The 27,881-nt window shown below is 44.0% G+C and overlaps 1 protein-coding gene across 1 annotated transcript in view; it reads right to left on the reverse strand.

The window, feature by feature from the left end:
• Nucleotides 1-1,041: 1,041 nt before the first annotated feature.
• RLBP1 (retinaldehyde binding protein 1) overlaps nucleotides 1,042-27,881 on the reverse strand; it is a 215,994-nt gene continuing 189,154 nt past the window's right edge. Inside the window, exons 7-8 of the mRNA XM_086958978.1 lie at nucleotides 15,802-15,912; nucleotides 1,042-1,702 (exon numbers count right to left, since the gene is read on the reverse strand). Coding sequence (XP_086815104.1) covers nucleotides 1,550-1,702; nucleotides 15,802-15,912 — 264 coding nt within the window. The 3' untranslated portion in view covers nucleotides 1,042-1,549. The remainder of the gene's footprint in view (nucleotides 1,703-15,801; nucleotides 15,913-27,881) is intronic.

Genomic DNA, 27,881 nt, shown 5'->3' on the forward strand with positions numbered 1-27,881 from the left:
TTGGGTGTGGGTGGAGGGATTGTTATTTTATTTTTCTGTTCGTCACCTTCAGGTGACAGCGGACAGGAAAAAAAGACATCACATCAAAACAGTATTTCTGATTGAAGTTGTTGATCCTTGTAATATCCCCATCTCCTCCCTCACCTGCCTTAAATTCATTAATGTTTAAGGAATACTTAATATTAGAGTTAGGTAAAGTGTAAATAGTTAATTTAATGTAAATTAGTGATTAATTGCTAGGGTTAGGTTAAGGAAACCTATCTTATTGAAAAATTAATTGGGGATTAGTTATGGAAAATAATATTAAATGTAATAATATTTATTTAAATTAATCAACTAATTAATTAAGGGGTACTAGCACTTAGACTAAGACTGATTAAACATGTTCATTTAAATTAATGTAGGTTGATGATTGGTGTCTTAGAAAGAATAATTAAAGATGAATAAATATATAATTAATTAAATTAAATTGTATTTACAATATGTTGTTGGCGAGAATTAGAGTTCGTTCAAGAATATCTTTCCTCTCAAATTCTGTCAGCCCTATTGCAATTATATGAAGCATCCTTCAAAGAATCTTGGCATCCAGATCACATGTTATGCTCCCAATGGCTCCTGCCAGCAACTATCGTTGAAATTTCAGGAAGTCCAATTGCCTTGTCTCTAGTAAACGATGAACAGCAATAAGGATGTTGCCCGTTTGTACTGCTAGGGACACAAAAGTGCATAAGGTGAGAACCTCTACCCACTCAGCTAAGCCAGCCATACCATATGCCTCATATACATACACAACACCTAATACATATGCACACCTCCACTCAGACCACACGAAATCAGTACAGCAACCACTAAGAATCTCATTCACATCTCCTTTACTACCATGCACCCTCTCTCAACAGGACAAACCCTTCAAACAGTGCTCATCGCCAAGTAGCCACTTTCTGGTGCACATTGTGCCATATAAATTCAGCAATCAAATCAATGAGCAGCTCATTTATAAAAACTCCAAAAAATGCACATTGACAACGACACATCACCAAATTAAACTCTTGATTTTCTATTTTATTTCTGATATCTGCTTCCAGATCATTGCATTAAATTGTACACTCTTGAAGATACCACATAGATACCACATAGAATTGCAATTTTAGAATCTGGCGTTTTTTTCTGAAACCAATTGGGAAAGGAAAGGAACATTGCACATTGAGCAGTACATTGACCGGGTGGGGCTGGGAGTACTTGCCTAGCCCTGCTCTGCCCTTGTCAGTTTTTGTGGGGTTGAAAAATAAATTCCGAACTAGAATCCCAATCTGTTCTTACGTTTTTTGGATTAGATTGCAATCGAATACACATGTCAAAGTACACGTTACACCTCTGCTGCTTATGAGAAAGTTGGGCACACATCAAATTTGTATTTGCCATAAGTAATCAATTTTAACCATGGCTATGAAACAAACTATAGAACGTCTAAACCAGTTGATTTGCATTTTGAACATACATCCTCTTATGGTGAAGGATAAGGGAGACGGAGCAGCCGGGAAATGTTGGCTTAAAGAGCAGTGTCTTCAGTCTGTGATCCAAACAGCTTCTCTGCAGTCTTTCTTCCATCATACTTTGGCAAATTGCCTCCAAAATCTGCTGGCAAGATGTCCGCATCAATTTCTTGGTAGAACGTCTCCAAGTCATCTCCATGGACGAAGACCTTAGTGCAAGATAAGTACATGCGACAGATTTAGAAAAGTAATTAAGATTTGATTTTTGGGGGACTTAGGAGGCGTATGAAAAATTGTGATGTAAATTACAAGAGAAGGTAGTATAAAGAAGGCATGGACACAATGCATTGACACTCTTTCATGCAGCATTTCTGATCAAGACTCTGTAGTCCACATTTGTGTAAGAACTCTACTGCACATTTCCCTATATCTGGTGCCTCTGGGAGAAACACTTGAATGTGGTGCAATCTGTGTTCTTGAGCTATTAATGTTACTGAGCCCAGAGCTAGGTGTTCAGAGGGCTGTCCATTGTGTTTGTCTTCCCTCTAAAAGCTCCTGTCTATTTTCTGTTTCTGATGACAAAGCTAATCTCTCACTAGACTGGCCCTATTTTCCATTTCCTGACTGAGCTGGCGCTGTCTAGCGGCAGCATGTGCACTTCTATCCACCCAGAAGAAACTTCAATTACGTTTATATGAAGGTAAGTATGTGCATAGGGTATGTGAAAGAGTGTTGAATGCGTGTGCCAACTTGCACCCTGTAAAGCGACAGACATCCAAATGATCTTTGGTCCTAAAATCTCAGACCATCTCTAAAGGAAATGAGGTGACATTCCCATCAGTTGGGGGTCTAACTGACCATTATATTCACTTTCTAGCCTATATTGTTTCCAAAAAGCTGAAAATCGATCTTTCAAACATCATCTCATCAATGGTTTACTAGTTTGATGCCTGGCCTCTGAAGAGTTCTCACTACTTCCCACCCCACTTCAATCCCACCTGCAGCTCCGCTAACCCCTCACTGTCCATTATGTGCAGTGCTTCATCATTCTGTAGCTATATTTGAGCAATGCAGCTCACATGCATATAAACAAAGAAACATGAACAGTGATCTCTAGAACTGAAGGTTACGGCGGTACATAGAAAGCCTGGTGGGGCTATGTATATATACTCAAAGGTGGACACCTTCGAGCATTGATTTATACGGGGCCGTCCAGCCGCGGAGTACGCACCACCCCGGTACCCTGGGAGTCACTAATGTGAAGCAGCAGTCGTACTTGGAATCAAGGACAGGCCCACTTGTGGAGTCCATACAGGACTTGATTGTGTGCTTCCCGGACCACACTTCCCAGAATGCACAGTCTCATTTGAGCCTCCCATCGGTGGGTGTGTTATACATAAAATGGGGAAGTGGGTCGGCGGTTGCGCACACCGCTTCCGTTAAAGCCCCTGAAGAGAAGCAGATGGAGCTTCGAAACGTGTCGGGCAGATCCCATACGGAGCGGTGTATACAAGTGGATCCCCGTCCTCACCTATACATAAACCAAGCTGCTGTTTGCGTGCTACTCAAAGGTGGACACCTTCGAGCATTGATATATATATATATTTTTTTTTTAAAATTTTGACACAAAGAATGCGGCACAACAAAGTTCCAAGTCGGTTTTATGAAGATTTATTGCTCCAGCTCAGACCAACGCGTTTCAGCCTAGGAACAGGCTTTGTTCACGGTAAGTGAGCAATCAACTATGTTTACTATTTATCCCACCTGGCTGTTAAGGTGCATTGTGGGATTTGTGGTTCATTTGATAAAAAGGGTTTCTTTACATAATTCTGACATGTAGCAATTTAAGCACTTAATTATTAACATTAGGTACTTTGACATTGTGTTAGTCATGAATACTCTGTTGTGACAGTTATAGCATATTTATCTAGTTCTTGGCAGTCACAGTTGAGAACTTACAGCTTCAATTGTGGTATAGTACCATAAATCAACAATAGTCCATTATATGTTTTTGACACATTACTCGGTATAGTACCCGATTTGGACAGATAATGTATTTACAGTTAGCCATCGCAGTTCATTTGGTTAGTCACTGATGTTATTCTAAATGTACATAAAGTTCCTCGTCAAAGTTCATCCCTCTGGGCATTTTCGTTTTAAGTCTGATAATAAACTTTGATTCAGTTTGTCGTGGTTTGCGTTTTCTATTGCCCCCACGTTCATCCATATCAATCATATGTATCCCATAATGGGACATGGCTCTCCAGCCACTTTTCTGACAGGTTGCCATGTGTTTGGCAGTGGCATAAGACATGTCTTTGTTTTTAACTGCTCTGATGTGCTCCAAAATGCGTTTCTTTAGAGCGCAGGTGGTACTTCCTATATATTTAGATCCACATTTGCATTGTATGATGTACATTACATGTGTGGATGAACAGTGTATTTTATCAGTAATTGGGAAACTTTTTCCATCAGTTTCTTCAAAGGTAGTTTTGTTGAGGCCAATTTTGCATGCCTTGCAAGCGTTACATCTTTTAAATCCTTTTCTTTGGTCTGTTAGCCAATCGCTTTGTTTTTTGTTTTTTTTCTCTTTGAAATGGCTGTGTACCAGTTTATCTTTAAGCAAGGAAGTTTTTTTGCAGGTTATCGTTGGTTCAGTTCCTACATCTTCCCAATATCAGGGTCCCCTGATATTAAGTGCCAGTATTTTTTTATTTTGCTTTTTATGATTCCACTTTCTTTATTATAAGTTGTTACAAAGCGTGGTGGTCCTTTGGGATCGTCGGTTTTCAATTTTGGAATGAGTATTGTTGTTCTGTTTTGTTTAGCAGCTTTCTTTTTGCACTTTTCAAAGTTTGTTGACTGTATCCCTGTGTTCTCAGTCTTTCAGCAGTTTCCTCAATTTTGATTTCTGCATCTTCTTCTTTTGAACAATTTCTTTTCATGCGAATACATTCGCCATATGGGATGCTTGCCAGTAATGGTTGAGGATGAAAGCTGGTCCCATGTAGGATACTATTGGTTGCGGTTTCTTTGCGGAAAAAGGTTGTATGTATCTGCTCATCACTTTCAAGTCTAGGAAGTCAATTTCTTTTTTACTGGTTTTATATTTGAAATCTAACCCAATGCTGTTGTTGCAAAGTTTGGAATAGTAGGAATCAAATTCAGTTTTTGTGCCATTATTATTATTATTATTATTGGGACATTTATTAAGCGCTGCGATTACGCACACCGGCGTGTCCACGCGCTGAAAAGTAGGAGTAGGCAGATGACAGTAAACACAGAAAGAAAACTACGCGGGCCAATTATTTACTGTAAAGATAAGTTTTTAGTTTCGCCCGGAATCTAGCCTCATCTGGTTCTAGACGCAGGTCCGTTGGCAGTTTGTTCCAGTTGGTTGCCGCCAAGTATCTAAAAGACCTGCCTCCCATGCGGGCTTTCTTAATTCTGGGAGTCCTCAGTAGGCCACCCCCTGTTGATCTGAGCGCGCGAGTTGGTATATACGCTTTGATCAAATTCGTCAGAGGGGCGGGTGCTCTGCCATTCAGAATGCGATGACATGTGCCGAGAGCTTTGTATTCTACTCTTCTCCTTACCGGGAGCCAGTGTAGCTGCTGGAGGGCCGCCTTAGAAGGCGCCCTTTTAGGCAATCTGAGAATCAGACGCGCTGCCGCATTCTGCAGCACTTGCAGCCGGGTCATGCTTTTTTCTGGAGCCCCCAGGTACAGCAGGTTCCCATAGTCCGCCCTAGCAGTAACCAGGGCATGAACCAGGGTTTGACGTGCTTCAAGCGGGAGTAAGTCCAGGACCTTTCTCAGCTTCTTCAGAATCCCGAAACAGACTCCCACCACCCGATTAATCTGGGGGCCGAATGTGAGCCCAGCGTCAAACCACACCCCCAGGTTGCGCGCCTCTAGGCACGGGGTTGGGGTGGGTCCAAGGCAGGAGGGCCACCACGCCGGCGACCAGGCAGACTGGGCTCTCCCCACCACCAGCACCTCTGTCTTGCTGCCGTTCAGCTTCAAACAATTGTTGGCCATCCATTCGGCAAGATCTTTCATGCACGAGCGGAAGCCATCGGCAGCGAGACAGGGCGCCTGCGACAGGGAGATCACCTGCCATTCCAAATTAAAAACAAATCTCCAGGTCTGTTTGGTTTGAGGGGTCCCATGCTATAGTTTTTTCCCACCAGCCCATGGTAGTATTGGCATAATTGGGTGAAATGAGATGCCCATAGAAGTTCCACATTCTTGTTTAAAAAGTTGTTGATTAAACAAGAACACATTATTTGTGAGACATAATTTGATCATTGACATTAGCATTTCTGTATGTTTAAGATTGCTGATATTTCTTTGTTTCAGAAAGTAGTGACATGCATTTAAACCTACTTCGTGTTTTATAGAAGTGTATAGGGAGACTGCATCAATTGTAACCATCAGGTAGTTCTCATTCCAGGAGATATTCTCTAATATTCGCAAAAAGTCCCCGGTATCTTTAATGTACGAACTTTGACTTTTCGCAATAGGGGCTAGGAATAGGTCTACATATTGTGAGATATTTTCGTATAGACTAGAGCATGATGAGACAATTGGTCTCCCTGGTGGATCGGTCAATGTCTTATGTACTTTCGGCAAAAAGTAGATTGTCGGGATTATGGGAAATTCATTTGTAAGGAACTTTTTTTCATCTTCAGTCAATAATCCTTCTTTTTGCCAATTCTCTAGTAATCCGTTTAGATGTAGCACCATCTCATTTATAGGATTTTTTCCCAATTTGCTGTAGTTGGTTGGGTTATTTAATTGTCTATTTGCCTCTTTAATGTAGTTTTTAGTTTCCATTAAGAGAAGGACGGGCCCACTTCATCAGGGCTTCTATTTGTATGTCGATCAGCTTAGATTTGTATTTGGTCCATCACTATTATTTTCTATTTTTCACTTTTCATTGTAAAGGTTTGCCGTGTTCGTTGCTAGTTTATTATGGAGATAATTGTTCCCCTAATACAATACCTGAAATGAATATTGTGAGATGAAAAAGCTGCGTCGAGTCTTAGGACTAGACGCGGCTTTCTCATCTCACAATACAACTCAACGCAACGTGAAAAACAGAAAAAAAATGTGATAGACCAAATGCAAATCTAAACTGATACTCAATGACATACAAATATAAGCCCTGTTGAAGTTCAAGAAAGCTTGAACAAAACACGTTGGCTGGATGTTTTTAACCTTTGGATTTTACAACTTTGAATATTGGATTTGAACAAAGCAGGAATTTATCTAATGGACTAAAAGACTCATTGATTAATTTGCTTACGAGTGCCCCATTTCACCTTTTGTTCTTACAAAAATGGGATTAGTTGATATAAGTGGATGGACTTCGTGATGATGTGGCAAGTCGGTAACTATGTATTGGACAATTGTATCTAACCAAAGAAGTGCTAAAATTAAAAAATATTTTTAAAACATGGTTGATCTGCTGTATGGGCGTCTACTCTCTGGTCACAGTTTTAACTTGTTCTATGGTGATGCTTTTCTTCACATGAGATATACAGTTTCCCATAATAATGTACCAATAAATGAGATTCTTCTGGAATAATTTAGAATGCATCCCTTTTTAGATGAGTGTTTTGTGATAAGAAGTGCAGAATTGTTTTTCTGCAATATGGGCTGTCACCTAACGGTCACTGCTTGTGTATGTAACATGAAGGCATAATTGAAGTCACAGGGAGATGTTTTCCCATGTATAGAATATACTGTTGAGTGTATCAACTGTAAGATTTTTTTGCTTGAAATTTTAGTCCTGGTGAAGTCATGAATACGAACGAAACGCATGTTGGCTAAACTGAAAATATTCAAGATAATAAAGCATTTCATAATGGTTAGGACTGAAAGCAACGATTAATGACTGATTATATAAATTATACTCTTACGTGTGCTTAAGGCTGTGTATATGTTTTCTAAAAACCTATGGGTTTGAATGAGGATGTTGAGTGGGCATCCCCCTTTTGAGCACCACATTACTTGGGGAATATTTAAAAGATATAGTGTTGACGACTGAGTGAGCACCCAGGAGCCTACAATTTACCCTTCAATGGATTAAGTGATTTGCCCAGAATGAAAGAATGTCGACCAAACTCCGAAACTCAAACCTGGTTCCTCAGTTGCAAAGTCTGCAACTCTGGTCATAATGCCACATCCCCTCCCATCAGTGTAACAAATAATCTAATGATGAACTGGATTAAAAAAAACATAAAGACAACAAATTATTTCTAAGTGCTTTGCCGTTATTTGAGAACTCAGAAAAGATATTCTTATTTTAGTTGCTTAGACCACTAACCATAATTTCAATGGGAATAAGACCCTCTTTTGGAGGAGGGTGTAGAGGCAACAAGTTCGCCATGCTGGGCAGGTGGGAGGGGCAGTAGCAGCACAATAGAGGATGGCAGAGGATGGGGGGAGGGGCAACAAACCAATCATGCAGTACAGGCAAGAGATGCTGTGGCAATATAAAACACCATTGAGAGCAGAAGGAACAGGAAGTGGCAGAACAACCATACATGTGTGATTCATGAGGGAGACTTCAGATGTTTTTAAACCCAAAAGGGCTTTATTTTATCTGTCTCCTGCCTAAAATATCCTCTTTTTTAATGTAAGACAATGGGGAAACAAATTCCCCAAGTTTTTTCCCCCAAATCTCCCTCTTGCCAAGTTCAAACTATTGGCAAGTATGGTACATTCGATCACAGAGGGCAGGATGAATGGGGTAGGGACATGGACTCAGAAAACAGAGGACAGGAGGGATTTGGGCTGGGGCACCAAACTGACCTTACAGGGCAGGCGTCAGGGGTTGCAGCCGCACAGTATGCCACAGAGAGCAAGCGGGAGAGCAGTGCAGCACAACGGACATTGGAAAGCAATAGGGAGGGGACAGGGCCATGCACACGGACAACAGAGAGCAGAGGGGAAAGAAGAAATGACAGTAATCTGACCATACCATACCAGACAGACAGGAGGGACAGTTGCAACATAATGGATCATGACGGGCAGGAGGGAGGGCGGACGGGCACAACAACGGACTTGACAAGGCAGGAGGCAACAGATAGAGGTCTGCACATAGAAAGCAGAGGGCAGGGGGCAAGGGGTCACGGCAGGAGCAGCAAGATGCCCATCGAGGGCAGGCGGAATGGGCACAGGAAGAACAACACATCATGGAGGACAACAGTGAGACTTTAACACGTTCTATGCGTCGGACGGCCAGGAGCAGTCCGACGCCACGGTGCTCATGGTCATAGGACGGCTCCCGGCCGTTCTCCACATGGCACAGCAAATCCCTCTGGTGCGGGCACTTGAGGGATTTCCTTTTAATCAAAACCCCCTCGGGAGCTGGGGAAGAGCTTCCCCAGCTCCAGACCGTGTTCTGTTTGTTCCTCTGAAATGACAATTGGCGCGCATGTGGCGCTAATGTCATTTCAGAGAAAAAAAAACTGAAACTCAGTTTCAATTTCACAGCCTCAGCACTCTAGGGCAGATGGGAGAGGTATCATTGGAAAGGGGATAATCACCCCTTTCCGAAGTTACCCCTCTCTTGTGGATCCCTGCTTGGGGATCGCCTCAGGAGAATGACCCCCAAGCAGGGATCCCCCCACTAGGCACCAGAGAGGGGGAGAGGCTCCTTGGGTAAGGGCTTTTTCTCCCCCCCATAATCTTTGGGTCAGATCAGTCTTTTTGCCCCCCCCCCCGAGGCAGATGAGGGCAATAGCCCCAGATCTGCCCTCCCAGGGGCAGAAAGCACACTAGTTTTTTATGTATATAGTGGTAGAGGCTGCCCAAAATGGGCATGCCAATGCCCACACCTCCTCCCCCAAGACTTTCCACAGCCTTTCTGCCCCTCACTAGGCAGACCGGGGCCCTAGCCCCTGATCTGCCCCCGGGGGGCAGAAAGCACACTAGGTACCTGATATTTTCTTTTGAGGGCTGCCCAAAATGGGCATGGCAATGCCCCCCCCCCCATAAAAAAGTTACCACTGTCTTTCTGCCTCCTCTAAGAGATAAAAGGGGCAAAAGCCCTGAATAGGCCCCCTCTGGGGAGAGAGAAAGCACTCTAGGCACTAGGGATTTTTTCTATGTATATAGGGGTAATAGCTGCCCAAAATGGCCATGCCACTCCCAAAAACAAATTCTACAGTCTTTCTGGCCCCCGAGGCAGATTGGGGCAATAGTACCTTATCTGCCCCCTCACTGGGGGCAGAAAGCCCACTAGGCACCAGTTATATGTTTATGGGAATGTCGGGGGGAAGCCCCATAAGCAAGGGTCGCTCCCCTTTTTTAGGCAAACATTTTGGCTGTTTTACCTGGATCTCCCAATGTTTTCCTGACCAGAATCCCCTGGAAACCTCAAATTTTGCTGCATAAATCACATTTTCCTCACATTTCTGTGTAGGATCACCATGCTGCAACAAATGTCCTACAATACAGCGTTCCCCTTGGTCTCCCGATAAAAATGATACCTCACTTGTGTGGTTGTACAATGCCGAATCCCCTAATAACTTATTTTAAAACAAATAGTGCTTTGAGTTGCTGTGCTATCCCCTCAATACCTATGTTTTTGGCCCTTCCCAGTCGCAAAGCCCTTGGCCCACCCACACAAGTGTGGTATAATTTTACTCGGGAGACTAAGGGGAATGTTGAGTGGTAGAACATATGTGCCGGCACGGAGATCCGAAACAGAAATGTGAGAAAATTGTGACTTTGTTCAGCTAAATTTGAGATTTACAGGGGATTCTGTGTAGGAAAACTTTGGGGAATCCATGCAAGCCACAAATTGCTGGCCTTCCCCGAGTGTCTAGGTTAAAAAAAATGTGTGGGTTTAGTAGGTTTCCCTAGATGGCCACCGAGCCCGGGACCAAAAACTCAGGTGACCCGTCTTTCAAAATCAGGTCGTTTTTTGATTGGTAAATTTAATGTCTCCACAATGTGTTTTGGGCCCTTCCCTGCCGCGGGTGCTTGACCTACCAACACAAGTGAGGTCGCATTTTTATCAGAAGACTTTGGGGAATGCTGGGTGGGTGTACAATGGTGGAGTAAACACTATAGAGACCGTTACCAGCTTGAGACCAAATCAAAGAAAGGTGAGGTGCCTAATGATGGTGGGGCATCTCACAAAAAGTAAGTACAATGGTGGATCCAGACAGATTCCAATACATTCATGCGCAGAAATGTGAGGAAAATTTGTTAGATTTTTTTACAAAGTTTGAGGTTTGCAAGGGATTATGTGTAACATAACCTGGTAAGAGCCACACAAGTCACCACATCCTGGATTCTCCTGGGTATCTCGTTTTTTAAAATGCAAAAGTTTGCTAGGTTTCCCTAGGTGCCTGCTGAGCTAGGGTTCAAAATCCACAACTAGGCACATTTCAAAAAAAGGGTCAGTTTTCATGGGAAAATGTGATGTGTCCAGGGAGGCAGTGGATAGAGGCATAGAACTTGGTCAGGCAGGGTGGAGGTGGCTGGGAGAGTTAGCAGGCAGTGGGGTTGTCTTCGTGACCAGGGCAGGCCACAACACATTCCATATGAAATCGCTCACGATTGCAGGTGCCTCATGCAACGCTGTGTTTTCACCTATTTATTTGGGAGGTGCAGCAGTTTGGCACGAGTCCTCACAGCATAGTCTTGTGCCGTTAATGCTGTACATGTTTCAGAAGACTGTTCCTTGTTCACCGGATTGGCGCTTGCTGTTTCATGTTTCCCTCCGCAATACAGTTTCCATCGGGTCGCTGTTTTGATCAGGTCCAGCGTGCTGCTCAATGACGCTGCACCAAACAGGTACATTGCTCCATTTTCGTGCCCGGTGTGAAGGCACATGTACTCTGATGTTATCCATCGCCAATGCGTTCTTTATTTAAAAATCAAGTCTGCACAAAAGTCCCATTTTGCTGCTGATGTTTTCAAGTATAAAAAAGCACAGAGTACCTGACCCTCGAGTCTGCATATGATTAGGACCCAGTAGGGGTCGAAACGCGTAATGCATGCTGTTTGTCAGAACTACCTTCTATGAACGAAATAAGTTTTACCTATTGTTTGAATGGAGAGACATGTCTTTCACTCTAAGAAGATGGAGTGATTCTCGTTTGGAATATTTCAGGCGGTGACGTCTCCGAGCAGACCCCGGCACGTGAGGATGGGTATCCCCTCCGTCAAAGCTGTTCTGAATTCATGTGTAAAAGGGGATGCCCGCCGGCTGCATACATTGAGGAAAGGAAGATTTGGATTGTGGTACCACCGTGGAAATCTGCAGGAGGTCTGTGGGCCAAAAATTTCTTGTATACTGGATGCAGCCAGGGTTTCGGGGGTCATGTACCTCTCCACTTCAAACAACGAGATAAAATAAAAGCAGGTGATAGTGGACTAACCAAAGAAAACAACATTAAACGAGGGAAGTGTCTCTGAAAGGAATGGAAAAAACATTGCTGCCCAGCACTAAATGGAATTGATTCCTTTTTGATGTACATCTTTTTTTTTTTTTTTTTTTAGAGTTTTATATATAGCATGAACTAGACCCCAAGATATCGGGTATCATAGCGCTTTACCTAGCACCAGTTTTGTTACACAAGGACACATTAATTTTGTTAGGCACGGGGAGATTAAGTGATTTGCCCAGAATCACTGGATGTTGAGCATCGTTGCCGAGACTCGAACCCAGTTCCCCGGCTTCGACGTCGACCGCTCTAGCCTTAACAGGGGTGACCATGTTTTCCGGTTTTTATTTTCCAAAGACATTTATTTACACCTCTGTGACTTATAAGACTCTTGCAAAGCATTGTGGACCATGAAGTGCCGATTAGAAGTGTGACACTAGGATTAAACTAATAGACTCAAACATTGCAATTATAGAACACATTCGCAATGGATAACATCAGAAAACTGTGAATTGAAAGGAGTTGTTGATCCTGCAAAAGAAAGCGAGCAATTAAGTGAAAAAGTCAGAAGTGATGAACTTTATGTAAAAACCAAGTCTGCACAGAAGTCCTATTTTGCTGCTGAAGATTTAAAGTTTTAAAAAGTACCTGACCCTCGAGTCTGCATATGATTAAGACCCAGAGGGGGTCGAAACGCGTAATGCTTGATGTTTGTCATTTTTACCTATCGTTTGACTGGAGAGGCCTGTCTTTCACTCTGAGAAGACGGAGTGATTCTCTTTTAGAATATTTCAGGCGGTGACATTGCTGAGCAGGCCCCAGCCTGTGAGGATGGACATCCCCTCCGTCAAAGCTCTTCTTTCTGGATTGAGATATATATATATATATTACCATAGTTAGGATGTAGTTTCCATACGAAGAGTGTTTCTTCATCTACGAATAACTTTGTAAGACGAATCCTCGCTAAATTTTCAAAACGAATACGCCAGTCACTTTAGCTACTGTCTTGAAAGTTTTGGGGTGATCAGTCAAGCGAAGGCCGAGGAAAAAGGGGGTCCCAAAACGCTTTTTGTACATGTTAATTTCCATAGGAAACTTGAGAAAATAGCTACAACCCAAACTGCTGAATAGAATTACACCAAATTTGTCAAGAAGTAGTGCTTGGTCCGGAAACCAGCCCTTTTATTGAATGGTGTAAAACCGTTCAGTAGTTGCTGAGAAATTTAAAGTTTTCTCAGATATACAACTGTGGCCACAGTGGATCTGCGACCCTTCCCATCTCGTGCCTGAGATATGATTGGCTGCCAACACTTCAAACAAGGAAGTGTTGGCAGCCATCTTGTAACTCGGTTCAACCAAGTCACAAAAAATAATGTGAAAAATAAAGATAAGGGACAGGATAGAAACACCCTGACCCCTTGGGCCTCTTGAGTGGGTCCCAGAGGGAATCCCAAGGTCCAAAAAGCCTTTTTTTATTTTAAAAAAAATGTTGGGAGTTGTGTTGGATCTGCGAATCCCTCCGAGAATTAAAAAAAACGAAGCATGTGTGGCTGCACTTCGTTTGATTAAGCCCCCAGGTGGGCCAGGTCCCAGAGGCAATTAGATATAAGGATGAGCCCCGGGGCCCGCCAACTCCCCGCGGCTATGTTACAAAATAATGTGTGGGGGGCTCCAGCCCAACACGCAGTCCCAGGGACCGCCACCTCCCTTGGGCTATTTTTTAAAATAATGCATGGGGAAGGCTACAGGCCCCCTACGCATTCCTGGTGATCACCACCTCTCCGGGCCAAATGTATAGTACACTATAAATGGGGGACGCATGGCTCCCACAGAGCTGGGGACCACCACATCTCGTTGCTTAATATTTGGTCGAGGTGGGCCATTCGGCCCCCCTCGTGGAGCCGTAAATGGCCCTGGGGACTGCCACACCTCCAGCAATGTCCCTGCGTGCCCACCCCTGTACAGTGCAGTTTGAAATAGCTTGGCGAGAGCACTGCTCCCGCCAAGCCATGACAAGCTCTGGTCCGCTTCATGGAAGCAAGACAATGAAAATGTTCTCGCTTCCATGAAGCAGGGCAGAATTGCTTTTGGAATGAGGGAGCTGTACGTTTGCAGCTCCCTCTGTGCAAAAGCAGTGCCGGCTCACGGAGGAGGCGTGGAGCCAGCAGGGACTGCTGGGGCCTTGAGGCTCCCCTGCGGCCCCCAATGACCTGGCCATGCCCTGGAGGATGGGGTCCGTGGACAATATCGGCCCAGGGAGGAGAGCTACACAGCCCCCTTCCCTATAAAAAAAATGTATTTAACATTTTTTAAAAAGGCTGGTAAGTTGCTGGAGACCATGCCCCCTTCACCACCTCTCTGCAAAAACACCTCCTGGCGCATTGGTGGCTCGGCAATGAAATCCCCTTAAATGCTGCGGGTCTTTGGGGGCCATCAAGCCCTCTTGTTACCTCCAGTGAGTCCCAGAGAGTGAGATTGCTGAGAGGACTTGAAGACCACACCCCCTTTCTCTACCACCCTGCAAATGTGTCTCCTGGATTCTGGTTGGGGATTGAATTCCACTTTACTCCTGAGGGCCTCAGGACTAAAGTGGACTATTACCCCCAACCAGAAGTGGGTCAGGAGGCGCTTTTGCTGAGTGGTAGAGAAAGGAGGTGTGGCCTCTAACAACCACTCAGCACTCCAGCTGTGTGGGTCTTACTGGAGGTGGCAGGAGGGGTAGTTGGCCCCCAAGGACCCTTAAGAGCCAAGGGGACTTCATCCCCCTACTAGTAGTGCACCAGGAGGAGCGTTTGCAGAGTGGTAGAGAAAGGGAGCATAGCCTCTGACAACCACTCAGCAAACCTGCTGTGTGGGACTCACTGCAGGTAAAAGGAAGGGTAGTTGGCCCTCAAGGACGTCCTTGAGGGTTAACTACCCTTCCTGTTAACTCCAGTAAGTCATACACAGCAGGGTTGCTAAGAAGCCCTTCTGGTACCTCCCGTAAGTCCTACACAGCGGGATTCCTGAGTGCTGGTCGGTTGCCCAGCCTCTTTTCTACACCACTCTGCAAACGTGATTACTACTTAAAAACATAGAAATTCACTGAAAAAAACAAAGGTTACAGGGATGTTTTTGAATCAGCTTTTCAAAAACCTTCGAAATTCACTAAAAGAACCAAAGTTACAGGGACTTTATAGTTAGGATTAAGCATTTAAAAAACCTGAGACATTCACTGAAAAAAAATAACGGTTACAGGGAAGATAAAGTTAGGGGCAGATTTCACTCGTACAAAACCAGAGAGATTCAGCAGTTATACTTACCTGAGCTAACTATAACTTACGCCCCTGCAATGCATTTCTTATGGCCTCACATATTACATCACTCATGACATGTTCAGCGACATCACTGATGACATCTCAAATGACGTCACGGATGACATCACTGATGACATCATCCACAGAACCACTCACACCCCAGACAACCTCTTGTACATCAACTCACGCACCCATAAAACCACTGACATACCCATTCACAGACCTTTCCCAGTACTCACACACCAACTCAGTCTTTATAGAGACACTCACATACCCACTCATGCAACCATTCACTCACCCATAAAGCCACTCATACTACCAATTACTCGCCCATACAACCAGCCACATAACCACACACTGATCCATACAGGTCCTCACACACCCACCTATTTACTTACAAAGTCACACACCCACTCACTCACACTATCAGACTCTCAACACAGCCATTCACTCACCCAGAAAAGCCACATACACTCATGCAATCACTTACATACCGATTTAACATCCATACAAGCACTCACCCATTCCCGTAGGAAGTCTATGATCACTGCTCAAAAATAAGAGTACAGCATTTGAGGTGGCTCTGTGGTGTGGCACTCACCCTCTCCAGCAGCTTGCTTTTCAGAAATGGTTTGACGACGTTGTATGTGGTAGTGAAATACCAAGGCTGGTGAATGAAATGAACTGCCTTGAATCGAGCAGGGAAAGAATCCTGCAAAATAAAGACATACTTTGTAAGCCAGAGAAAAGAGTATTTTTCAGTTGTGTACAATACCTCTTTCTTGCAGAACCCCTAGCAGAAATAGTAACTACAATTAATTCAAAACATGAATGAAACCACAATGAAAAATTACATATATATTCTAGTGTTTGAGTGATGTCCTATGCAGCCCACCAATTTAGCTGCAGGTAAGATCGGTGGGGACCAGCTGGTGGGGGATTTCAAGGGAAAATTATGTATTTATTTAATTTTCCCTTGTGGTCGTATCTTGAGACCTTTTGGCTTTGCTGTTGCCTGTTAGCAGTATCAAAAGAGTAACAATCATTATTCTGCTGTGAATAATTAGAGTTGAAAATGTTTGACTTCTGAGAATATCAGACATAACTATGTTCTGTGGAAGGGATATTGACCTTCAGAGTATCTCAATTAAGCATGGGCGGAAAATCCGTTTCGCTCGCGGATTTTGCGGATTTTCGGTAAATTCGCAATCCGCGAGATTCGCGAATCTCCCGCAAAATCCGCAAATCCGCGAGCAGCGGATTTTGCTCGCACTGTTCGCGTGAGTTCGCGGCTTCCCAGTACAACTTCGCGCCCCGCGAATAAGCGCTAAATTGCAGAAATACGATCTTAGCAAAACTGAAACTACTTACCAGGTTCAAAAGTTCAGGCTCATCATTAGTAGCCATTTCCTATAGTGCTTCCTGAGGGGCCCCTCCAGAGTTCAGTTGCCTACTTGCAACTATTATGTGACCCTGCTCTGAACCTCAGAATAGTTACACATATGCCACAAAGGTCCTGAATTACAGCTAAGGGAGACAAGCAGGAGCCAGGCTGGAAGTTCAAATCCATTAATCAGCCCCTAATTCATTATTGTCAGTTGGGGCAGGGCAGGTGTTGTAACTAATTTTGCAACAATGAAAGCACTTAGCAAGTGCAAAATATCACTAATCAGGAAGCACTAAGGAAGCAGGTGCTAGCTAAAAAAATATTCTGTGACACATTAATCAGCCCCAAATTAATTCAGGTCACTTGAGGCAGGGAAGGTGTGCTTTGCTTTGCCACAATAATGTACACTGACTGGACAACCAGAGGGTGCTGTGATGAAACAGAGGGTGGCATGGGTGGGCCAGAGGGTGGCATGAGTAGTCAGAGAGTTGCAGTGGTGACAGAGAGTGGCAGTGATGAAGAAGAGTGTCCCAAACAGGCTGGACACGTAGAAACAACAAGTTCGCAAAACTTGCGACCCGACAGGTAAGTTCGCGTTTGCGAAAATTGTACAAAACCCTTGCGAACTGGCAGAAACCCGCGCAAACACAAAAAAAAATAATCCGCAAATTCGCGAGAATTCGCGGATTTTGCGAATTGCGAGTTCTCAAATCCGCAAAATTCGCGAACGCGAGATTCGCAAAATTTGCCCATGCTTAATCTCAATCACTCCCACTTCTGTCGAAAGTCGCGCAATGTATTTGTTAACTACGCCCTTCTCCTTCTGCACTAATTTCATTTCATCTCCTGCACTATCCCACCCCCACACATAACTCACCCACTCATCTGTAAGCACAGCATTTTCTTTTCCTCTGGAACAGTTCATATTTCAACAGCTGCGTTCCACCTTCAGACACTTCACCATAATTACATCTAAGACATAAGTGATCATCACTCACTGCACCCTGCAGAGACCAAAGAGTGGATGAGCTTCTAGTCTGAACACCTTTATGACCCACTGGCAGGCACTGTGGGAAATGTGCACTGCCTTCAGCCTCAACTCCAGAGCTCTCAAACAATCATGAACATCCTTGTTCTCTCTGAGCTCACCCAGACACCTGGAGGTGTCCAGCGCCTTGAGACCCTCTCGGGTGAGTAGTGCGCTATACAAATGACGTGATTGATTGATTGATTGATTGATTGATTGATTGGAGGTGACTCCGTTCACAGTAGGCATTACATAGTAGCCATCAGTTGCAAGAAAAAAAACAACAGAAATAGAACATCTGGAAAAAACAAAAGCGCTTAGGCATGCAAGATGAAGTAAATCGTGAAATGTAAACAGACAACATGACGTATTGCATTAATTGTGGAGAAATCGATATTTTTTTTGCCCAATTGCGACCCGTTTTAAAGTCAGTTTTTAATTACCTGGCCGGACCCACCTCACTTATAGCCCTGTATACTGGGGTCCTCAATTTACATTCCAGTTTTGGACTTTACTTCTATAAATCTCTCTTGTGCGCAAAAAGGTGCATATCCACACACATCTTTCTCTTTAGAGTTTACTCTATATTGATGAGGCTTTGAGGGGCAGTTTCTTTATGATTGCATAGTTTCTCCCCTTGGATCAGCCGGCTTTATTTCTAGGTATTTGCAGGAATAAGGTAGGCCTAGCTGACACTTTAAATGCAGTTTGGGATTTTGTTTCCTGAAGGTAATTCTAGTTAGGTGTGAACTTAATTTATTTTTGCCAGGTGCACACTGACTGTGGGCTGCTCGCCCTTTGGGGTATTTTGAGATGTTGTCTGGGTTCTTCAGTGTAGGTGTTCTACCTTTTCATGTAACTTTGTTATGAAAGACACATAGAAGAGCATAGTGCAGATGTCAAGCCAGGCCTGTTCTCAGGTGGACTCTGGAAGTTCCTCCCTTCATTTTTTTCCAGACGAAATGGAGGTTGTGGCTCAGGGCAAAACACTTCTACTATTAATGTTCAGGCTGCAGTGTAGTCTTAAGGTCAGTCAGGCATCACTGGTGAATGAAGTAAATGAATCATGCAATTGGGAGTTAGTAGGACCAGTTTTGGGGTGAGTGGGGTTAGCAACACACAGTGGCTACTAGGCAACTACGCTAGTGTTTGAAGTCCCTTGGCAATAGTGCCCCATGGACGTTATTTAGGGGTTGCCAGGGGTTGCAGCTGTGACCCTTGGCTTGCCCCTTGCGACCCCTAAGCACTGCCTTTACGACCGCTGTGATTAGAGGTGGCAAGACCAGTGCCAAGAATGCAGAGTCTATGGCTTCCCTCCGCCCAGTTATATTCGGCGCCACGAGGATACATATTAATTAGCAGCACCAGCATTTATGACAGTGGATTTTGAAGGGCTTCTTACAGACTCAGTGGCTTGTGCTGCTCTTGCTGCAAAGCGTAGGCCCAGAAATATTGTTTACTGTTTTTTCTTTTTGTGGAGTTGGACTGTGTCAATTGTTATACTAAACATACATTTTAGGGACTGGCCGCCACCTCTACTTCAAGACATATAAACCACCTCGGCACTGCTTGCTGTCCTTTCAGGGCCTGGCTGCCAAACCCCTGCGCACTCAACAACTCACATTTACGTCCTTCCAGCTGTTCGACTGCTGACTTCGGCTGCGTGGTTGGCCAAGGAGGAGACGGGTCAAGGCGGTAGCAGAAGCAAGTAGGTAAGAGTGGGGTGTGATAGCCAGATTAGCTGAGCACCTATCCGAGGTAGTGGAACCCGTAAATGTAGCAAAAACAGAGCTGCTAATATCCGAGTTTAGAGGGTTTGTTGCGATGAGGAACAAAGCCACATCACAGAATTAAGAATTGCGTTACACCCAGCTCTGAATTGTAAATACATGCAAGCGGCGGTACTGACTCGGTTGGGTCAGGCTGAAACAAGAAATGTACTAGGCTGCGTGCATGTTTGCATTATGTTTACATTAAATTAGGGAACAGAAGGCGTCAATGGTTTATATGCTTAATTTACTATACACGTGCTGGGAAATAAAGTGCGGGAAAACAAAGCTGCATTTCCCAGAGCATGCGCAATAGGGCAAGTGCCACGCATGCATTTGTTCAAAGCATGGTGACCGGGAGGGCAGCATTAAATTCTAAATTGTGTGTTTTTGTTTTCATATTGTCCAAGCCACCAACTTCCATATTCGAAAGCCTTGAGCGACATCTGCTGCATGTCCCTCATGAACCGTTCAAGTTGGGACCAGGGCTCGAGTCGGGGTACCACACAGGTGGACGTCGTCCCCCCACTTATTTTACCGGGTTTTTACCGGTTGAACGCCGTCCCCCCTGCCCTAAAGCTGGACTTTCAATTATGGCGTTACTTGCCCGCACGGCTGCTATATCGATTTCCCTTTACCCAGTGACTCGAGAGATCCTTCCGATTGGAATTTTACCTGTATTATTACTATTATAATATTATGCATACCGCAAAGCAAGGAGAATTGTAAAACCTGGACTGGCTGACATCGCCCACATGACAGTGGAAAACTTGAGAGCTCGATAACTGGAGCAAATGGAGCCACACATTCACTCTTTGGCCTCTCTGGGGTGAGATTGGAGCTCATTCAGAACTGCGCTGGCTTCTCTGATGCAAGGGGTGCATGAGGGGAGGCAATGAGTCTGATGGTGTAAGCCACCTTTCGGGACGTCACTTCCTGTTGTGACGTCACTTCCAGTGACACGCCTAACTTGGAGAGTTCTTTTTTAGGACTTGTTTCCTGGTTGGGACCATAAGCTGTGCACAGGACTTTCGAGTGGCTCTGCAGGGCCCTAAGAGTGTATTCTCAGGTATGAAATCGGAAAAAGAATGGGTCGCACTAGAGATGCCCTGAAAACCGTAGCCCCAGCAACATTATTTTTTATTTGAGGGATGCTAACCATGAGCAATGTGAAGAGCTTATGAGAACCGCCAACAAACAGGGGATATGACCGATTACCTTTAATGTACACCAATTTCTCTTTATCCATATTAAATTAATAGTTCCGCCACCCCCAGTTGACAAAATGCAGTTTGCTTAAAGATGTTGGGCCATATGTAGGTAAATACTATTTACAGATTCTAAAATACCGAATTGTACCGATTCAGTATTTCAGAATTGGTAAATGGTATGTAGATATTGATTCAGTAAATGTTACAGAATCAGTCAAATACGGTAATTACCGATTCGGTATTTACCGATTCGGTAATTCCCATTCATTCCTATGGGCCTAAAGGCCCGTAGGAATGAATGGGAATTATCGATTTGGTAAATACCGAATCGGTAATAGGGGGAAGACTTACAAGGGTGGCAGGGTGTCACATTGACACCCTGTTGCACCCCTGAATAGTGCATGGGTGCACATGTGGCACCCACACATGCCCTAAGTGCATATATGTCTGCCACATGGCACTTTTGGAAAAGCACATATTTGCTTTTTCCAAGGTTTTCGATATTTACTACCAACTTTTAGTTGGTGGTAAATACCGAATCCTTAACTTAGAAATGCACTCACTTGAGTGCTCCCTACCGATTCCTTAAATTACCGATTAGGTAAATTACTGAATCCTTAAATTTGGCCCCTACATCTCAAATGCCCAATTACCGACAGGTATTGGGCAACCTACATCTGTCCCGTTGTCTTTTCATCATGGTAGCGCTGCTTGTTTGTTCTTGCACAGTGTGTCCTGGAGAACAGGAGTCTTGTAGATTCACCACCAATCAAACAGGTGATTGATTGAGCAGTATCACTGCAGTCTACTCCACCCTTGCATTACTCTGTGTTGTTATTCTTGGACTTCTGATACAGTGTTGCCTCTGCTTAAGGGAGGGGTAAGGTTAAAAAGGACCTGTACACAATCTGTAACTCTGCATTTCATTTGAGGCACTTTCTACAGGCACAGTTTCAGATTCAGTAAATTGCTTTTCTGTTTAGTCAGCATGTCTTTTAAGCGTTTGCGTTATTTTTAATAATTTCCACTGAACTGATAGATCCCAGCCAAATCTCACAGCGTTTTTCTGCTTGACAATTGTTTCTGTGAAATTAATAAATGTTTATGGTGCTCGAGGGGTGTATGTTTAAATCGATAGAACATCGTACTTCAATTTTTGTGAAGATATGATGCTTTTGACTTTAGTGTGACGGTACACTTTAAAAAAAAATTATGTTGCTGCTTTCAACTTGAACGGCCTTTATTAGCTCATTTAATAAGTTGCTGGCGTTAGTATGTTTTTGACTGTTTAAGAAACAGGCAGATTTTTCCTACCGTGCAAGTAATCTTACCTTCACTGCAATTTTTTTAGCTATTTAGTTCCGAGTACTAGAACCTATTATGGAGAAAGTACTTTGGAAAAGATATTTCTTCCATAAGTGATATTTTATGTCCCCATGCTGACGGTGAGTTAGTTGTGAGATGTAGTAAGGAAAATGACCCTTCCTTGTTACTAACCTGTGACATTCCTTTATTTATCTGGAGTTAGTACTGATGATAGCGTGTTTACTGTTGTGTCACTGTAGGGCCCGATGTCAAATGCTGCCAGCCATGATGGGTGTCATTTTCGTACTGCTGGAAACTCGCTATATATACTTGTATGTCAGTCAGTGTGTTTTACACTATTTTGGACTATGTATTTACGTAAAATATGTAAGATCAATTATATGAACTAGACTAACAGTGTTCAAAACTGTTAAGTTCAAAATAAAACATAAAACAGCCTTGAGACTCCCCAGCCCTTGCCTAAACACACAAAGTACTTGATTAGTTTGTGTGCCCTTTCAAACCTATATTTGTTTTTTTTTAGCAAATGTAAGCGAACCGTAAAATGTTTAATTTGCCGCACGGACCACGGCCAATCCTGGCCTGACAAGGAATGGGGTAATATCCTGGCCTGCCCCAGTTTTATACCGAGAAGTTCTAAATTCAAATTAATACAAACTTACATCTTACACAGGGTGTATCTCTCCCCTGATAAAATTAACAGATATTTCAAAATTGCTACTTCTGAGTGCCCGCACTGTCGGCAGCTTGATGCGGACCTACTACATATGTTATGGTCCTGTAGTTCCCTCCAGAGCTATTGGTGCGAATTCACCACATCCCTAGCGCTCTGCACAGACACATCCGTACCGCCATCATGGGAGATTTGCATATTGGGAATTTATGTAAGGACAAAAAAAAAAAAGTAACATCACGGTTTAGAGACCTGGGGCTGATAGTTGCAAAACGCCTAATTACAAAAAGGTGAAAACACTCAGATCCCTCTGAACCGATTAGCGGGAAGAGATCATTTACGATCTGGGCTCAGGCGGAAAGTAGGGCGCTACACAGGGAGGAAACAGCAGGGCTACGCAAATTCCCCGTTGCGCAATACTAGGACACTATACTCTGAGCACTCAACAATGAGGGTGATGGGGACGTGGATGATGCTCACCCGGTTGCCACATAATGCGTATACTAGCGGTCCCGGTTCACGAGAGATACAATATCAGCAGATTGGACTCACCTACTGTTAGGAATTACAGTATAGTTGTAATCTGATGTTGAGAACCCCACTCCCCTTACCTGCCAAAATATCCATCAACACAGCACTATCTCTCAGACTTTCTGTGGGCTTGAACCCCGACCCGTCGCACTCCTTCAATGTGAGGGCAGAGATACACCGCTCTATACATAGTTCAGCAAAGAATATTATATTTATTCATTAATGACAGCCCTCTTATTCTTTTGTTTTTTGATTTTAGTATGTTGTTAGTTGACGTTTATTGGATAATGCATGTCTTATTGGTCCATCCCCATCTCCTCTCCTTCTTTTGTATTGAGAAACACTTCTGTTGGATATAGAAGCGACTGTACATCAATGTTCACTGTGTCTACTGCAGGGTGTATGCTGTATATTATCGTATCGTTTAAGTTGAACCATGTTAAGACATAGAACTAGTGATTTCGACTGCGAACTGGCAAAAGGGGTGTAGAAGAGCGAGCAGGCAATCATAGCAATACAGGGTTTACCATTTGCTGATGGTGTATGTGGGCGCTATGACACACACTGATTATGCCTCTGTAATGTATAGCGCTGATCTACACAGTGATTTAACACAATTGCATTATGCGGACCTATATGTTGCTTTTGATTATTATGTATTGTCTTGCAAAGTGTATTGAGAAGAAAAAAATTAAAGGACAAAAAAACAATAACGATATTAAAAAAACAAAAAAACAATTTAAATGAAGAAAGTCCTGTCACAAGATTAGAGTACTGTGAATAACTTAACACTGACACGCATCTAAAATATTTTACTGTGGAGCCTAGTTTCATCTATTTTAAAAGTGTTATTGCTGTTAGAGTTTTTGTAGTTAAGGATATATGCCATATTCTTCGCCTTTGTGTGTTTAATAGCATGTAACCTCCAGTCATGGTAATGGCAGAGATTTGGCACTGTTCACCTTGCCCAGTTACAGTAGAGAGACAAAATGGCAGAAAAGTAAAAATTAGGCTATTTTGTCATCCTTGGAAGGAATGCACATTCTTTTCTGGAATCGAGTATTCCATTAAAGTAAACACATAAGTGGTCTTTTAATTTGCATCAATTCTAGCATTGAAGAACATGGTTTGTGTAGATAGTTGCAGGGCCGGCCTACTATAGAACAATCATTATATTCATGAACTGCAAAACTTAGATAAAATGAAACAGCACTTAAAGTGCAACAAACTATGAAACTTAGGTTGTCGCAAGACAGCTACAGTAAATGTTGTGATATGGTTTGGTACTTTTCATACCAAAGAGATTAATGTAACCTGGGTGTAGGGAACTGGTTTACTAGCTGAGGGAGGTGAAAACCCGACTCAAGCAAGAACCAGAATCTTTGTCAGCGTGAACCACAAAAGTCATTACATTAACCTGTGCTTAACTTTCTGGTAGCTTATCACAAAAGCAATCAGGCTTAATTCAGAGGTAATCTGTATTTCTCAGCACACAAACAGTAATAAAGTGAAAACACAACAAAAATCCCAAACCAATGTAAAAGAATATAGTGTAATTGAAAAAATATAATGACATCAAAACAAATTAAATCCAATCAGTCGAACTTGAGTAATGAATTCTCAATGTTTTTAGAGCAAAATAGTGTCTAAAAGATCAAAGTGCCAACCATTATACGACAGATGGGCAAAGTCAACGGTTAAGGCCAACCACGATGGAGCGTGGGCCAGATACATAAGGTGGATGGCTCGTTCCGGTTTACCGGCCCAACTTAGGGAGTTAGGACTCACTTCATCAGAGACCAGGTGGAGGGTTCAATGTCCCATCCAAGTGGCCCTTGGAGTCACTTCTGGTGGTCCTAGGTTCAAGGTGAGTGTCCAGTTCTTCCTCAAGCCGCAAGGTTGGCCTTCAGGCAGCAGAGCCATCCTCTGGTAGCTGCAGCGCAATCCTCTGGGGGTCCAGTCAGTCATTCTGAAGTCTCCCAAAGATGCATGAGTGTACTGAATAGTTGTTCTGGGGTACACTATTTATAACTGGTGCCAGCCTTTGAATTGGAGTCATTCCCTGTGCTATCACCAAATATGGATCTAGAAAGTTCTTCCATTTCCCTGCCATGGCTCCAAAAGGTTTGTGGTGACAAGAGACTAGTGTCATGTCCCTTTGTGTGGGCTGGAGACAAGCCCTTATGGTGTAAGTGCAGGAGGGAACAGCTCCGCTCCCAGCCATCCTGCCAGGAAGGGCCCCCCTGCCATACCTAGTCCCCTTTTGTGTCGCTGTCTAAAAAGGAATAAACAAAAACCAACAGCAGAGCCATTCACAATCATGTGACTCAGGACAATGGCAGACAGCACAAATGCCATCAGGAAAATGCCAACTTTCTAAATGTAGCATTTTCAGAATTCTGACTTAAAATACAACTTTACCGTTAAATATGATTTTAAATTACACCTCACTTGATGTTTCTACCTGCTCCTGTTAGACCTGGCACCATTGGCGTGGGTCTCCCTTCCATTTTTGCTGTTGCCTCATGTATTTGTGCTTGTGTTAGATGCTTTGGGCACTGTGCCACTGCTATTCAGTGCCACAGTGCAAGTGCTCCCTATTGTAAATTAATGTAATAATCAGTGGTTATAAGTTTGGCTATTTGGTTTACTTGTCAGACCCTAGTCTAGTGCACTGAGTGTGCCCAGGGCGTGTAAATTCAAATGCTGCTAGTTGTGCCACGCACAGAAGCAGCCTAGTAAAATTGTGTCTGAGGTCTGCCATTGCAGAGCCTGCAGGCAGTCTGGTTCTGTCATGCTGACTGGACAAGTGCACCCACTTGCCAGTCCCTAAACCTTCCCTTTTCTTCATATCAGTCACCCCTATGGTAGGCCTAAGGGCAGGGTGCATTGTAGGTATAAGGTAGGACAAGCCCTGGTGTGTGTGGAATGTCCTAATAGCTAAATACAGCCATTTTCGTTGTTCACTATTGCAAGGCTACCTGTTCTCCATAGGCCAGAATGGGCTGTTAGAGTTATTACATTTTATAATCCTCAGAGAACATGATAGAAATTCAAGTTTAGTATGCCTGAACTCAGAATAATAAAATACATCTTTTAGTGAAGTTGATTTTAATATTCTGTGTTTGCAAATACCACTTTTAGAAAGTAGGTATTTGCTTGTCTAACCATTCAAACCTGCCTCTGCTAGGTTGTGTATTCCTATATCTGGTTTTGTGAGTGTACGGGCTGGGGAATTCCAAGAGACAGGCTGAGTCCCCCAGTGGTGAATAGAGAGAGCTGCATCTAGATGGGAGAGAGGAGTTGCACCTGAACCTTGATTAGGGCTGTGCCTGCCATACACAATGCTGGTTCCACCCCCCCCCCCCCCCCCCCGGGAGCGGCTGCTGTCTCTGCCCTGCACACTGAAAGAAGAGGAGTCCTGTAAACAAAGTGCTCCAGGACTGTACTTGCCTTCCACAATGCTGTCTCCACCTCCTGTGGGGCGTCTGATGTGCCTACCCTGCACTGTGAAAGGAAAGGAAAAGTCTGGTAAACAGAGTGCCTCAGAACTGGTTTGGACTGAGCAAAGGCCCCTTTCCACTCAGAGAACAAAGGATTTTGGAGTATAAATATTGGGACCCTGATCCCAAGAATTTAGATCACTTTTGGACTACAAGAAGAAACCTTTACTGAGGAGAGGAACCTGAAGAAACTGAGGAGAGACTATTCCCAAGCTGAAGTGCTTGCAGTGGTTGCCTTACTGCCAAAGGAAGGAGAAAGGAACTTTGTGTACTTTGCTTTCCACTTGTGAAGGATCTCCAAGGGCTTTGGAAAAGAGCTTGCCTCCTGCTGAAGAACAAACTTCACCCCCCAGCTCCCCAGAGCTCTTGTGGAAGTGCCTGCTGCTGTTTTGGGCCTTCTGAGGAACTGCGTGTCGCAAGGAGCTGGAAGCGCGACTCAACGAGAAGAAGCGTGTCGCCGTCGCTGTGCCTGCCGTCGCAACCCTGAAGGAGGGTGTCGCCACTGGAACTGTCCCGCTGCACCGCATCAGAGAGAAGCGTGCCGCAATGAAGAGGAAGCGTGTCGCCGTCGCTGCTGCTGCCGTCGCAACTCCGAAGGAGAGTGTCGCCACTGTAGTTGTCGCACTGCACCGCATCAGGAGAAGAATCTCGCAACAAGGTCGGAGCGCCGCGACGTCGACGTGCCTGCCGTGGCAACTCTGAAGGAGGGTGTCGCCGCTGGAACTGTTGCATTGCACCGCTTCGACCAAGAGCACCTTGCAGCCCCGAGTAGCGCGCTGCCGTCAGAGCTGCTGCTGTCGCATTTTGTATGTCGCCGCTGTAGTTGTCGCATTGAGCGGAAGCTTCACGCATCGTGGGAGAAGAGCGTCGCCACTGGAGCTGTTGTTGTCGCATCGTAAGGATGTTGCCGCTGCAGTCCACGCATCGAACCGAGAACTTCTCGCATCCCCGAGAAGCGTGCCGCATCTGGAAGATCTTCACGTCTTTATTTCTTTGTATCTGAACTTTGCCGCATTTCTCATCGCTGCGACATTGCTCGTCGTGGAAGCACAACGCAACTTAAGGTATATTGACGCAGAGTGTCGCATCTAAGAACTGAACTAAGCTTAAATCTACCATCTAAAGTAATCATAGTGTGTATTTTTGACGTTTATGGTCTTGTGGTAATTCTATATAAAGTCTACTTATTTTTTATATAAAACCTGTGTGGTTTCCATTTGTATTGTTGTCACTGGGTTACTGTATGTGGTCACA

This window comes from Lissotriton vulgaris, chromosome 2_1 (assembly GCF_964263255.1).
Source record: "Lissotriton vulgaris chromosome 2_1, aLisVul1.2, whole genome shotgun sequence".
Classification (NCBI taxonomy): domain Eukaryota; kingdom Metazoa; phylum Chordata; class Amphibia; order Caudata; family Salamandridae; genus Lissotriton; species Lissotriton vulgaris.